Source organism: Oncorhynchus clarkii, chromosome 4 (assembly GCF_045791955.1).
Source record: "Oncorhynchus clarkii lewisi isolate Uvic-CL-2024 chromosome 4, UVic_Ocla_1.0, whole genome shotgun sequence".
NCBI lineage: Eukaryota > Metazoa > Chordata > Actinopteri > Salmoniformes > Salmonidae > Oncorhynchus > Oncorhynchus clarkii.
Genome location: NC_092150.1, coordinates 45,752,283 through 45,768,285, shown reverse-complemented (window position 1 = coordinate 45,768,285; position 16,003 = coordinate 45,752,283). Strand labels below are relative to the sequence as shown.

The window sequence follows — 16,003 nt, the reverse complement described above, 5'->3', positions numbered from 1 at the left end:
TGAAGATCCGTTGAAAAGCTGCAGACAAGGCATCATTCCTATCAACCAAAATACTTGTGGGTCCAACAATGACAACAAATGCAGTGTATTTATAATGTTGGTGTTATGTAAAGTTCAATAGTATACAGGGTTAACTGAATTAACAACAGAGACTGAATGTAATATGGAATTTTCTTAAATTTGCGGTATGGCCTCGTCTCCGGGGATTGCTCCTCAGAGCCAGATGCTGATGACGGGTAGCCCTACACTGGGCAGCTGGCATCGGAAACCAACTCCGCTGCCCATTATTATAACTGGGGGAGGGGATGGTTGTCGACAACTGTTGATGAGAAAGTGCGAGAACATGGGTAAGTTGACATATAAATACATCGTAAGATTGCCCATTGGCTGCGAGAGAGGACGGTGCTAATTATAAGTGTGAGCTCATAAGCTGAACAGCAGGCATGAGGAATGTGCATTATTGTGCCGTGCTTATGGGATATAAGGTAAATAATGAATTACATTCCGGACGTGGCTAATAGGAAAGAGAAGGCCGCTATGCTGATGATAATACGTTCGTATTCATTCCCACTATGCCCATATAATTATGTTATGCTTCAAGTTAACCAAGCATTCAGACCAGCCTTCCTGATTGAACTTCCGTAAACTACATTTGTCATGAAGTAACTTGTTTGTTTAGAGAGGATGTGTAGCACTAGTCCTGAAAACCTTCATATAGATGTAATTAACAGTTAGCCTACTTTTCCCCTGGGTGATATTTCACACAAAGCAGGATAGCCATCTAAATTTCTGAAAGATTCTGAATATGTTCCATATTTGTGAGTTGATTCAGACTCAATTCTGTGACCCTAAAAATATTTGAGATGTTTTGATGAATAATTTGACATCTCAAAACTGGCAATCTTATTTTATTTGTGAAATAGAACCCTGTTGATGATGTAGGATCAACATTTGTCCCCCATTTGTTCTTTACCTAATTCTAAAATAATGCGTTGACTCTGTGTTTATTACTGTAGTGTAATAAGCCACAACATACAATTGTACTTAAGTCTGTTCTTTGTAATAATTTTTAACAGCAAAGAGCCGTTTGTATTCGTATACTAATGAATCTCAAACTATATATAACTTGCACCCTGTAATCTGCCGGTATCTGCCATGTGTATTTTGTACTGAAATAAACCAAATACTTTTTTTTACACATTACACTTTTTATATGTTATTACCTAAATCTAGATATTTTGCTCAGAATGAAATAGGGCAGCTGGTTTATCTGGATAACCCCAACTTTTTTTCTACTTTACTATTTCTCTTCAACAGCATTGGTGAACACTTAGTGATAGGAAAGAAGTAGCAAATCTCAGTTTGGCCGAGGTCAAATTTGATTAAAAAAAATAGAACTTCTGATGAATGCAATGAGAAAAGGAGCATGTAAATGTACAGATAAATAAAAAGGACTGTTTTGAATTGGGATTGTGACAATTCAATGTACTCAAGCATGCACTTATCTGATGTTCATTCCCAAAAATATTATGTATGGTAGGTAGCCTGTGTGGTTATAGCCTGCATGGGTTAAAATCCGTCTCACTGCCTTTTGATTCGCCCTCCCCGTCTTTCCAACACTGTTCTATCGCTTCAATAAAAGCTCAAAAATATATAAAGTTTAAAAAAATACCTTTAACCCTAGTGTAGTGTTCAGGTCTGTGGAACACATTTTCAATGTTTACTAAAAGACAAATTATACAATTAATGATTTTTTCAACCTGAGACTCATTGGACTTGGCTCATTTTCTGTGAACATGTAAAAGAACACATTTTCATTGAGTCTGTCATGCACTGCACCCCCCCCCCCCTGCACATTTATATTACATATGTGGTGTTTGAGTCCACTGGACCCGAGGGTAATACAAGTGTATGTGTGTAGGTGAAAACAAGTAATACTTAAACAAGGTTTGCTGTGTGCCTTCACTCTGCCTTGCTCCTTCCTGAGCCTGCTGTTTCAACAGAGCACCAAGAACCTGTCTCCTGCTGTCTTGCACTCTTTACCCTTTTGTAGAGTGTAAAACTACACAATGTCTTGCGGGAACCTGAACAATGTTATTACATTACATTATTTTGATACATTGTAAAAAATTAAGTATTTCCCACACTCTACCCCAACCAGGTGCAAATTGGAGGAGGGACACAACAAATAGCTTTGCATGTGTAGCTCCTTGTCACAATCGATCAGTATGGCAAGAATGATCTCTGCTCAGAGGGCCCTTAAAATTATTTTTGCAGAGAGAGAAGCTAGTGTGGAAGGAGTTTTCCGAAATATGAGGATCATGTTTTTTGTCTATTCAGAGTCTGACAGTGAGTTGGAAGGAGAGGATGAGATTGACCCTCAGCCCCCAGGACCAGCCCATCAGCAACCAGCTCATCAGCCTGCAGGAGGAGAAATATGTATGTTAAAAAATTGTGAAATTGAATGGTCTTCTTGGCCGAGGAATGAGCCACCCGCATGGCTGCCAATGTGATAAGGATGCAACCAGGGCCAACGTGGATGGCGGTTACTGCAGGACACATAGTCTTACTTTGAACTGTTCATTCCAGACACCATCCAGAAAATCATACTGGACTGCACTAATTTGGAGGGAAAAGTGGATTTTTGGAGAGAGATGGAAGGAGAGGGACCATTTACATGCATACTTTGGGGTTCTTATTCTTGCTGGTGTTTTCAGATCAAATGGGGAATCCCTGTGGGATGCAGAAACTGGCAGATAACTTTTCCGTGCAACAATGTCTCTTGAAGACTTCCACATTATTTCCAGGATTATCCGCTTCGATAACTGAGACACCAGACCAGCTTGGCGGCAGAGAGACAAGCCAGCTGTAATCAGGTCAGTGTGGGACAAGTGGGTGTACCACCTTCCCCTGTTTTACAACCATGTGCCAAACGTTAGGCAGTACATACCGTCTTAACCCCATACGGGGAGGCCAGGTGGAGGAGCCCCTGAGAAGAACCAAGGGTTGTCCTGGACATGACACAGGCTCTGTGACCACAACTGTGACCACAACATCACATGCAATAACTTTTTTACTTCGCACAATCTGGGACAGGAGCTCCTCAAGAGGAATCTGACGATGGGAGGAACAGTACGCAAAAATAACCCAGAGCTCCCACCTCAGCTCTTGAATACATGGAACAGGCCTATCAATTCCTCTAAGTTTGTGTTCACGGCTGACACTTCCCTAGTGTCCTACTTGCCAAAGAAAGGCAAAAATGTGGTACTCATGAGTACCCTGCATAGGGATGGGAGAATCTATAGCCAGAAACATCAGAAATGTTAACTGATTACAATGCCACAAAAGTACGGAGGGACCATTTAGACAAGCTGGTGACTGGCCACAGCTGCAAAAGAAGAACCCTACGCTGGCCACTTCTCATATTCTTCAACATCTCGGCATACGACGCGTTTGTCATCTGGATGGCGTTGAACCCAGATTGGAACAGAGGGAAGCTCCAGAGGAGAAGGGTCTTTCTCGAGGAGCTGGACAAGACCTCACATCCATAGGAGGCAACATATCCCAAGGACCACAGCTTCTGCAGTCATTGTGAGGAGGATTCAGGGGGAGGATGCTGGTGCACCATCTGCCCGACCCACAGAACCAACAACTTCAATACCGGAAGTAAGTGTGACTGATGTTGTGTGTGTCTGACTCTCCTACCTTGGCCTGCTGTAAATATCTGAGTGAGTGAAAACTCTGAAACTTTTAAACTCGGACAAAACAGAGATGCTTGTTCTAGGTCCCAAGAAACAAAGAGATCTTCTGTTGAATCTGACAATTAATCTTAATGGTTGTACAGTCGTCTCAAATAAAACTGTGAAGGACCTCGGCGTTACTCTGGACCCTGATCTCTCTTTTGAAGAACATATCAAGACCATTTCAAGGACAGCTTTTTTTCCATCTACGTAACATTGCAAAAATCAGAAACTTTCTGTCCAAAAATGATGCAGAAAAATTAATCCATGCTTTTGTCACTTCTAGGTTAGACTATTGCAATGCTCTACTTTCCGGCTACCCGGATAAAGCACTAAATAAACTTCAGTTAGTGCAAAATACGGCTGCTAGAATCCTGACTAGAACCAAAAAAATTGATCATATTACTCCAGTGCTAGCCTCCCTACACTGGCTTCCTGTCAAAGCAAGGGCTGATTTCAAGGTTTTTACTGCTAACCTACAAAGCATTACATGGGCTTGCTCCTACCTATCTCTCTGATTTGGTCCTGCCGTACATACCTACACGTACGCTACGGTCACAAGATGCAGGCCTCCTAATTGTCCCTAGAATTTCTAAGTAAACAGCTGGAGGCAGGGCTTTCTCCTATAGAGCTAAATTTTTATGGAACGGTCTGCCTACCGATGTCAGAGACGCAAACTCGGTCTCAACCTTTAAGTCTTTACTGAAGACTCATCTCTTCAGTGGGTCATATGATTGAGTGTAGTCTGGCCCAGGAGTGGGAAGGTGAACGGAAAGGCTCTGGAGCAACGAACCGCCCTTGCTGTCTCTGCCTGGCCGGTTCCCCTCTTTCCACTGGGATTCTCTGCCTCTAACCCTATTACAGGGGCTGAGTCACTGCCTTACTGGGGCTCTCTCATACCGTCCCTGGGAGGGGTGCGTCACCGGAGTGGGTTGAGTCACTGATGTGGTCATCCTGTCTGGGTTGCCCCCCCCCCCCCCCCCTTGGGTTGTGCCGTGGCGGAGATCTTTGTGGGCTATACTCAGCCTTGTCTCAGGATGGTAAGTTGTTGGTTGAAGATATCCCTCTAGTGGTGTGGGGGCTGTGCTTTGGCAAAGTGGGTGGGGTTATATCCTTCCTGTTTGGCCCTGTCCGGGGGTGTCCTCGGATAGGGCCACAGTGTCTCCTGACCCCTCCTGTCTCAGCCTCCAGTATTTATGCTGCAGTAGTTTGTGTCGGGGGGCTAGGGTCAGTTTGTTATATCTGGAGTACTTCTCCTGTCCTATTCGGTGTCCTGTGTGAATTTAAGTGTGCTCTCTCTAATTCTCTCTTTCTCTCTTTCTCTCTCTCGGAGGACCTGAGCCCTAGGACCATGCCTCAGGACTACCTGACATGATGACTCCTTGCTCTCCCCAGTCCACCTGGCCGTGCTGCTGCTCCAGTTTCAACTGTTCTGCCTTATTATTATTGGACCATGCTGGTCATTTATGAACATTTGAACATCTTGGCCATGTTCTGTTATAATCTCCACCCGGCACAGCCAGAAGAGGACTGGCCACCCCACATAGCCTGGTTCCTCTCTAGGTTTCTTCCTAGGTTTTGGCCTTTTCTAGGGAGTTTTTCCTAGCCACCGTGCTTATACACCTGCATTGCTTGCTGTTTGGGGTTTTAGGCTGGGTTTCTGTACAGCACTTTGAGATATCAGCTGATGTACGAAGGGCTATATAAATACATTTGAGTGAGTGAGTGAGTGATGTTTGTAAAATTCCTGAACTTAAGTGATTTCATCATTCTAGATTGCAGCTGGTAGCAACAAGAAGAAGCGATGCGATGTTTGTCCACCCATGTCTTGATTATAAGTGAGTTTTGTTTACAATTACAAGCAATGTGATCTGAGGTAAATGTGAGCAGAGGTAAATGGCAAATATTAACCATGTATGCTGTCTATATTGTTTGTAATTGATGTGTCAACATCTAAGTATTAAGTATTGTTATGTAAATTGTTATGGCTGTATTGATTTAAAAACCCAATAATGTTGTGGGTCTATCTGACCCGTGAACATTGGGTGAATACAAAAACATGAACACCACAAGGATTAAAAAATATTCTGCATAGAGGTCTACCTGGGGTTGGGGGACCGCCACATGAGGGCAGAACAATACCAAATTCCACTGCCCTAAGGGTTATCTCTTTTCCCATCATACCTATGAATGGATGATAAGACTCCTGTTTCAAATTTAGTTATAGGCGACATGGGCAACCCAAAAAATTGGAATGGTGACATTTGCGCGATCGGTTTTCTATCACTCATTTCCACGTCACGTCAATGATATCATGTCAACGTGTGGGACTGTGGGTCAACTAACCTTGTCGGAGTGGGCGCCCTGATTCTAGTTTGTGAGCTACTGCCTAGGCAGGTCTCCCACTCAGAAGTATGAGATGGGGAGGGGGCAGGTCTCCCCACTGGAAGCCTGAGGTAAGGGGCTATGAAATAGCGCACCTCTAACTTGGTAGAGGACTAATGCAATTAGTAAAATCAGTCACACTACGAAATGCTACCAAATAAACCACACTTCATTCATAATACTGTGAATATATAGTTTCACAGACATTTCTGGTTTGTGCGAAATGTAACGGATGTGAAACGGCAAGCGTAGTTAGCGGTGGTGCGCGCTAAATAGCGTTTCAATCGGTGACGTTACTTGCTCTGAGACCTTGAAGTAGTGGTTCCCCTTGCTCGGCTTTTGTGGAGCGATGGGTAACGATGCTTCGTGGGTCACTGGTTCGCGCCCGGGTATGGGCGAGGGGACGGTCTAAAGTTACACGGAATCGTTAAGAATAATATGAAACCAGTCTGCACACCACCAAGGTGAATTGGTTTAGTATTGACTTAGTTTAGTTGACAGTGTTGGGGGATGGAAACACATTTGTTTCTATTTGTCTTTGTTACTTCTTTTTTTGTCTTATTTTTGTATATATATTTATATTTATATAGTTTTAAATGTTAGGACTATTTATTTGTGTTGTTCCAAATGACTGAATAAAAATTACAGGTAGTGCAGAATGGTGCTTTTTTTGTTGTTGGGAGGGGGGGCGCTTAAGGAGGGGTTCGCCCAGGGAGCCATACAAGCTAGAACCGCCACTGACCAAGGTTCACAGATTCCTCACTTTGGCCCCCCACTCTGTGGCTATAGCATAGTATCGAATGTCGTTATAGTAGTAAACATAACAAATCTCTACTTATTTTCTGTCAATTAAAACGTTAAAGTAAACGTGACAGCAACTGTTTGGATATGGAAATGAATATCCTTGTTGATCTCTCTTCCTCTCTTTCACACACAATTTCAGGAAACTCCCCCTTTCTGCCCTCACACCCCCATGACCATAGGGTATGTTGTAAAACGGGTATGTCATGTGACGTTATAGGCAGGGTGTTTGTCTAACAGGTACATTTGTGTAGATATTGTATCTGTCGTAAATTAGCCTAGTAATGGTCTAAATTAAGGAAAGCCTGGGTGAGCGAGTTGAAAATAGAGGATTTAAATATTCGTTTCGAAGCGAAAACACCGAAGACACAAGGTAAGGATAATATTTTCTCGTTAACGAATTACGATCAATTATTTTCGACCAAAATCATTGGGCAGGCATCACTGACCAATTGTTTATTATCGATATAACTATAGCTATGATAATTAATTATTGTTAATTGTGCTTTCTCTTTTCTCAATGCAACCGAACAAATATTTTGTTTAAGATAGAAAAATAAAAATGTAAATGTATTTCTTTATTTTCCTTATTATTTATAAGACAGTAGGCCTACGATACGCTACAATGTAGGTATTTGTTCCTATGTGATTAAATTTTGTTACATGTCGAAACATTCTAAAAGTAGCTTTTGTTTCGTTTCAACCTCCGCCTCAAGAGGGCGAAACCGTCGTTTTTTTTATGTGTGGGTGCTTTTTTTACATGAGAAAATCACTGAATAATGTTTTGAGTATGGCGTATTTAATTAGAGAAATAATGAATAAATACATTTTGTTGCAGTTGTGTCTCCTGCTTGAGAAATGCCAGGTTTGGCAGAGATATGTATTGGCATGCTGTCGCTGGTCCCCCTGGCTCGGGCCAGAGTTGTCTACAACCACAATGAAGGTAAACACACATCTGTTCAGTCGTGGTGTGTTGGTAAAATCACTGGAGAAGCCAAGCCAGGGAAGAAAAAGCCATATTACTACCTATGTGTTGTGATAATTGTGTTGTTTGCTCTATAACCTGTTAGTTCATATGCTTGCCACTGTAATATATAGGCCCAAGGCCGAGACAAGGAGACAGACACAGTGGCAGAATAAATTCAACCACACCTTTGTTTCATCACAAACCCGGAGAGCAACCTCTGTCTGATGAAGTCCACAAAGCATATTGCATGTAACAAACAGTTACATGACCTACATCATTGTCAAGCAAGTTACTACTAAACAGCTATTGATTTAGAACCACGGACAGTTACCGCAAGTTGCAAAGAAAACAGGAGCTGCCTTCACTATTCCAGCACTATTTCAACTTCAACAGTTCAACATCATCAAATCACCTATGCTTAGTCTAATACAGTGAAAACTAAAATATAACAAAAACGATTTAGTTCAATCAACGTATGCTAAATATGATCTGTCTGTCTGTCTGGCTGGCTGTAGAAAAAACATGTTGAATCACCCTACTTGTTGAGAAATGCTATCCTCCTCTCTTTGATGCTGACAAAACTGTCTATAACTGTCATACAGTACACACTTTTAGTTTTTGTTGTCCTAGGCTACCTGGCTAAAATGTTTGCTCGCTAACTTCCTTTCATGGGCAACGATGAGCCAGCTAATTAACATTAGCCTACTACATCTAGCTACATATTGAACTTCCATCCTCTCAGGCCAGGGGCACAATGTATGAATTTCTGGTTGGATCAGAATCTTTGTTATAATCATTGGCCAGTACGGAGAATTAAGTGAAACCACAAGTCTAAATCCCAATCTCCATCCATGAGTAATTTAGGAAAGGTGCAATTAGCTGTCAGTGATTGGTGTGAAGCCAAATCCAAACTGGCTTCCCTTGACACTTTTCTTTTTGTGCGCCAGGACCATTCACAGTAGGGCTCACTCAGTTTAGCTCAACGCTGATCTGCTATTATTTTATACTTTTTTTTTTTCAAGGGTGGCCAAATGTTCGCTTCCCTTGCATGGCTTCCCATGCATTCAGTGCTATGAGCGGCAACAATGTCTTACTCTTTTTGACCAGACAGAATCAGATAGATACAGAGACAACGGGGTGCTGTCTTGGATGCTTTCTCCGATGACATACATTCAGCCTCTTCTTGCAAATTGAAGGAAAATTATGAAACACAGAGAGACTAAAGATAAACTATTTAATGTTATTTTATTTTTTTTCCATTTTGGGGGGGGGGGGCCTGGCTTCTCTTGGCATCCATGAATACATGCCACTGCATCTGTTTGTCCTTAACACCCACAAGTGTGCTCACTAGCACTGAGAGGGAGATAATTCAGTTCAACTTGTTTTGGAGGCAGGTTTACCCCCTCCTTTTTCACCCTACTTCATGTACGGTCATATTGGGCCAGTGGTTCCCAAACTGTGAGGCATTAACTTCTTATGGCTGGGGGCAGTATTGAGTAGCTTGGATGAATAAGGTGCCCAGAGTAAACAGCCTGCTACTCAGTCCCAGAAGCTAGATATATAATATGCATATTTGTATATTTATATCAGTATATTTGGATAGAAAACACTGAAGTTTCTAAAACTGTTTGAATGATGTCTGTGAGTATAACAGAACTCATATGGCAGGCAAAAACCTGAGGAAAAAAATCCAACCAGGAAGTGGGAAATCTGAGGTTTGTAGGTTTTCAACTCTTGGCCTATCGAATACACAGTGGGATATTGGTCATATTGCACTTCCTAAGGCTTCCACTAGATGTCAACAGTCTTTAGAACCTTGTTTGATGCTTCTACTGTGAAATGGGGGCAAATGAGAGGGGAATGAGTCAGGGCTCTGGCAGAGTGCCATGAGCTGACCACGCTTGTTCACATGAGAGCGAGATCTGTTCCATTGCATTTCTACAGACAAAGGAATTCTCAGGTTGGAACATTATTGAAGATTTATGTTAAAAACATCCTAAATATTGATTATATACATCATTTGACATGTTTCTACGGACTGTAAAGGAACTTTTTGACTTTTCATCTGCTGCTAGTGAACACGCGTCATGAATTTTGAATTTTGATTTGTGAACTGAACGCGCTAACAAAAGGAGGTATTTGGACATAAATGATGGACATTATCGAACTGGGATTCCTGGGAGTACATTCTGATGAATGGTAAGGTAAGGTAAGTGAATATTTATAATGCTATTTCTGACTTCTGTTGACTCCAACATGGCGGATATCTGTTTGGGTTGTTTTGGTCTCTGAGCGCCGTACTCAGATTATTGCATGATGTGCTTTTTCCATAAAGTTTAAAAAAAATCTGACACAGCGGTTGCATTAAGGAGACGTGTATCTATAATTCCGTGCATAATTGTTGTATCTTTTATCAATGTTTATTATGAGTATTTCTGTAAATTGATGTGGCTCTCTGCAAAATCACCGGATGTTTTGGAACTACTGAACGTAACGCGCCAATGTAAACTGAGATTTTTTTATATAAATATGAACTTTATCGAACAAAGCATACATGTATTGTGTAACATGAAGTCCTATGAGTGTCATCTGATGAAGATCATCAATGGTTAGTGATTAATTTTATCAATATTTCTGCTTTTTGTGACTCCTCTCTTTGGCTGGAAAAAAGGCTGTGTTTTTCTGTGACTTGGCTCTGACCTAACATAATCGTTTGGTTTGCCTTCGCTGTAAAGCCTTTTTGAAATCTGAGACTGTAGTGGGATTAACAAGAAGTGTATCTTTAAAATGGTGTAAAATACTTCTATGTTTGAGGAATTTTAATTATGGGATTTCTGTTGTTTGGAATTTGGCGCCCTGCACTTTCACTGGCTGTTGTCATATCGATCCCGTTAGCAGGATCTCAGCCCAAAGAACTCAGTTGGGCTTTTAACTTACTCTTGAAAGTTGTAATAGTAGAATGCACAATGTGCAATTGGATAGTGAATCAGTTTTCCTCTTGTCATTGCAGACCTTTAGAGAGCTATTTATAACTTGTCAGAATTTTTTTTTAGCGTGTTGATTTTGTTGTAATGTTTTAGTCACTCAATTATCACATGAACAGACAAGACATGGCAAACTATGTAGAATTGCAGGAAATCTGCTTTGAAATGGCAAAATGTGTTCTCCACCACATGGCAAAATGTGAAGAATTGCTGTTTTAAAAAATCACCACCCCATGGGAAAGTTTATAGAATTGCAGGAAGTAAGTTTGAAACTTGCAAAATTCTCTCCTCCAAGAGGGGTGTGACCAGTTTGTGTCATGGACAGTGTAGGGGAGGGGTGTCCCCAAAGATAGAAAGGGGACTGAGTGAAAAAGTTTGGGAACCACTGTGTCGGGCAATTGTTCTTTTGCTTCACTTTTTCTATTTATATCTGATTGTGAGGTTATCCATTCAATACTGACTTTTGTCTGTCGAAGTCAGACTTATGATCAATGATTGCTAGTGTGTGTGTGTGTGTGTGTGTGTGTGTGTGTGAAAGAGGCTCCTTCTCTATCTCTGATTATATCAACCTCATTCTCATGACCACCAATATCCTCTCTCTCTCTCGGTCTGTCTGTCTTATTCCCTCTCTGTCTCTCGCATGCTGTCTGTCTCTCTGTTTCTCATTTTCTGGGTCCAGTGTTCCTGGGACAACAGTCTGCGTCCTCGTACCTGTCTCGCTCGCTGCTCTGGAACAAATGGGACCTGGAGCTGGTGACGCCAGGCAGCCTTGAGAGGGAGTGCATGGAGGAGGTGTGCACCTACGAGGAGGCCAGGGAGGTGTTTGAGGACACAACCAAAACGGTGAGGGAAGGGGGCAGTGAATGTGGTGGTACCTTTCATGAAAGTCTGTTGGAAATGATGGATTATTTACACACATTAAGAATACTGTAAGCTTGTTCAATTAATTGACTAATTGGATACTAGAAATTTACTTGGAATTAATTTTCTATTATCCCCAGAATGTATTTTGGGACACATATACCAGCAGTCACAGTAAGACCTTTTTTTGGGGGGGTATTTAGTAAATCTATACTAAGTCAATATTGACATTTACTTTCTCACAACTGTCCTCATGTTTCTCTATGGATGATGCTAGTGTTGTGGATTATAATCACACAGGCTGTAATCTTAATATAATGTACATTGCAAATATATTTATTGTGTTGGTTTTTTAGACACGGCGCCCAGAGTGGATGTGTCGGGTCTAGTGGCAGGGATCTTGGCTATTCTAGTGTCTGCTGTCATAGCCACGGTGCTGGGCTGCTACTGTTACAAAAACAAGGCTGGTAGAACGGCAGGCAGGTAAGATTGAGTGTGTGTGTTGTGTCTATGTATGTTAGTGTGTCGATCTTAGAGTTTAAGTATGTACAGTATAGCCTAAAGCATCTACTGCCTGGTTGCCCTACCTGTCAGCAAATTTAAAATTATAAAGTAGGCCTATGTAATCCCTGGTATCCCTACATAGTAGCAACATATTGTAAAGTACATTGTCTTATTATTTTTTAATTACAGTAGCCTACATGAGGTATTAGCAACATGATAACATAGGTCTATGTAATCCCGGATAGCCCTACCTAGCAGCAACATTATTTCAGAAATAAGCAATGGACCCTGAGTCTTCCCATATTTTGTCTTGTGTGTGGCCAACATTACTTGTGTGTAGCCTAACCTAGTATTACTTTTATGTCATCTGTTTCAGTGGTCCAGTGAGGATGGTTTTGGATGGCCAGCCTGCCCCAGAGACAGTGCCTCTCGCTGGGATCATCGCCCCAGGACTGCCCTCCTATGGCGAAGCCCTGAACCGCAGTGGGCAGCATGACGCACCCCCGCCACCTTACTCTGGGTAGGCGTGTGTGTGTGTGTGTATCACAGGAGGTTAGTGGCACCTTAATTGGGGAGGATGGGCTCGTGGTAATGGATGGAACAGAATGAGTTGAATGGTATCAAACACATGGTTCCTATGTGTTTGATGCCATTCCATTTACTCCGTTCCAGCCATTATTGAGCCATCCTCCCCTCAGCAGCCTCCACTGGTGTGTATGTACAGTTGAAGTCAGAAGTTTACATACACTTAGGTTGGAGTCATTAAAACTTGTTTTTTCAACCACTCCACACATTTCTTGTTAACAAACTATAGTTTTGGCAAGTCGGTTAGGACATCTACTTTGTGCATGACACAAGTAATTGACCAAATTTGAGTCAATTGGAGGTGTACCTGTGGATGTATTTCAAGGCCTACCTTCAAACTCAGTGCCTCTTTGCTTGACATCATGGGAAAATCCAAAAAATGAGCCAAGACCTCAGGAAAAACAATTGTAGACCTCCACAAGTCTGGTTCATCCTTGGGAACAATTTCCAAATGGCTGAAGGTACCACGTTCATCTGTACAAACAATAGTACGCAAGTATAAACACCATGGGACCACGCAGCCTACAAACCGCTCAAGAAGGAGACGAGTTCTGTCTCCTAGAGATGAACGTACTTTGGTGCGAAAAGTGGAAATCAACCCCAGAAAAACAGCAAAGGACCTTGTGAAGATGCCGAAGGAAACAGGTACAAAAGTATCTATATCCAGTGTAAAACGAGTCCTATATAACCTGAAAGGCCTCTCAGCAAGGAAGAAGCCACTGCTCCAAAACCGCCATAAAAAAAGCCAGACTATGGTTTGCAACTGCACATTGGGAAAAACATCGTACTTTTTGGAGAACTGTCCTCTGGTCTGATGAAACGAAATTAGAACTGTTTGGCCATAATGACCATCATTACTTTAGGAGGAAAAGGGGGAGGCTTGCAAGCCGAAGAACACCATCCCAACCGTGAAGCACGGGGGTGGCAGCATCATGTTGTGGGAGTGATTTGCTGCAGGAGGGACTGATGCAATTCACAATGTAGATGGCATCATGAGGAACACAAATTATGTGGATACATTGAAGCAACATCTCAAGACATCAGTCAGGAAGTTAAAGCTTGGTTGCAAATGGGTCTTCCAAATGGACAATGAACCCAAGCATACTTCCAAAACATCTGACCCACTGGGAATGTGATGAAAGAAATAAAAGCTTAAATAAATCATCCTCTCTTAATTATTCTGACACTTAACATTCTTAAAATAAAGTGGTGATCCTAACTGACCTAAGACAGGGAATGTTTACTAGGATTAAATGTCAGCAATTGTGAAAAATTGAGTTTAAATGTATTTGGCTAAGGTGTATGTAAACTTCCGACTTAAACTATGGTGGAACATACAGTTGACGAATGTGTACTGTGCGTAAATGTATTCCAGCTTTCTGTACTAGTTGTAATATGCATGTCCGTCCACTGTGTGTGTCTGTCTGTCTCAGTGGTGGAAAAAGTACTAAAATATCATACTTTCAAAAAAGTAAAGAAAGTCACCCAGTAAAATACTACTTTCATAAAAGTCTAAAAGTCTGTTGAATATACTAAAGTATCAAAAGTATATGGAATTGCTAAAATGTACTTAAGTATCAAAAGTGAAAGTATAAATCATTTCAAATTCCTTATATTAAGCAAACCAGACTGCATCATTTACATTTTTTTTATTGACAGATAGCCAGGGACACACTACAACACTCAGACATAATTTACAAACTAAGCATGTGTGTTTAGTGAGTCTGCCAGGTCAGAGGCAGTAGGGATGACCTGGGATGTTCTCTTGATAAGTGGACCATTTCCTATTAAAATGTAATGAGTACAATTTGGGTTTCAGGGAAATGTATGGAGTAAAAAGTACATTATTTTCATTAGGAATGTAGTGAAGTAAAAGTTGCCAAAAATATAAATAGTAAAGTACAGATACCCCAAAACACTACTTAAGTAGTCATTTAAAGTATTTTTACTTAAGTACTTTACATCACTGGTCTGTCTGTGCATGTTTCATTCATGTCATTATTTTTCTCTCTCTTTTTTTACACAGGGGGGCGCCATCAGAACCTCCTGACCCAGTTGACAATACTGGGATTATTGCTAATACTGAGGACACTGAGTGAAAAGGAGGGATGGACATTTTAAAAAGGGGCATTCAGGAAGTGTGTGTGTGTGTTACAAGCTTCTTCAGTTGGAGATCTGGACAGTTATAAGTGAGCACAGCTGTGAACATTTCCATTTCAATTCCTGTGAGTTGTTGAAATAGACATGGTATATGTCCATATAATAGGCGAGCATTTCAATCCCTGTACTGATTGAAATTGGGATGTAATTGACACAGTTCTAGTTTTTAGGACTTTTTTTTTATTCAGGGGAAGAGGGGAGTTCATGGGGGCAAGGCTGAAGGATGTTATAGATAGAGAAATTAAGGTTACCTGTGAGAAAGAGAAGCAATCCCTTGAAAGTTACATATCTTGAAAACTTGATTGCTGACAGTCACCAAATGTTTTGCTTATGTCAACAATGGACTAATGAAACAAATCGTTTTGGGGTGGAATTTCCTTTAATATGTATAAACTAGCAGCTGGTACTGTATTTAGGTCAACATGTTGCCTAATGTTTGTCTTATCTCAGTTGTTTCTATCTGAATTGTTACATGACAGACCACTCTGAACTTGTTTATATTTATACACATTTCTTGTTAAAAATATTTTTATAAAATGTTTTGCACCCCTGGCTCACTGGTCAATCAGTCATCAAGACTCCATAGATGCACGTTTTCAAGGTTTTAAAATATGCCCGGGTGTTAGAAGTGAATGTCATCCAAAAGTAATCGGATTATGTTACTACTTTTGCATAATCCAAAAGTTTCCGTTACTGATTACTTAATTTTTTATATAACTGCAATCAGTAACGGATTGCATTTTTTAAGTAATCTGCCCACCCTGCATATATCTGCACTCATCAAAAATAAATGTATCTTGCATTGCTCCCAAATGTACCCTTTTTCTCCCTGGTTGAGAATTGGCCTGTGCTAGAGAATGGTATCTGTGTATATGACTAAAGGCTTTACATGGTCAATCTGCATCTGAGGTGGCTGTAAAGCATTTACTGCGCAGACATCTTGTTTAGCTGAACTATCGTGGAGGAATTTGTCAAGAAAGTTGAGTTGGTACAGGACCTCCCGCCCCCACATACCG

The 16,003-nt window shown here is 41.2% G+C and overlaps 1 protein-coding gene across 1 annotated transcript; it reads left to right on the top strand.

Annotated features, from left to right (window-relative positions):
- Nucleotides 1-7,116: 7,116 nt before the first annotated feature.
- On the top strand, nucleotides 7,117-15,794 carry LOC139406878 (transmembrane gamma-carboxyglutamic acid protein 2-like). Its single transcript, XM_071150002.1, has 7 exons — nucleotides 7,117-7,299; nucleotides 7,765-7,869; nucleotides 11,557-11,720; nucleotides 11,879-11,912; nucleotides 12,095-12,221; nucleotides 12,619-12,762; nucleotides 14,854-15,794. Exons 2-7 carry the CDS (start codon nucleotides 7,785-7,787, stop codon nucleotides 14,924-14,926), a joined length of 627 nt encoding a protein of 208 aa, XP_071006103.1. The 5' UTR covers nucleotides 7,117-7,299; nucleotides 7,765-7,784; the 3' UTR covers nucleotides 14,927-15,794.
- The last annotated feature ends 209 nt before the right edge of the window (nucleotides 15,795-16,003 follow it).

Bases quoted from the DNA above. Each gene is read 5' to 3' on its own strand.
- LOC139406878 (XM_071150002.1), top strand. From the start codon at position 7,785: ATGCCAGGTTTGGCAGAGATATGTATTGGCATGCTGTCGCTGGTCCCC. The intron at 7,870-11,556 runs GTAAACACACAT...TTCTGGGTCCAG, and splicing joins TGTCTACAACCACAATGAAG to TGTTCCTGGGACAACAGTCT. The intron at 11,721-11,878 runs GTGAGGGAAGGG...TATTATCCCCAG, and splicing joins TTGAGGACACAACCAAAACG to AATGTATTTTGGGACACATA.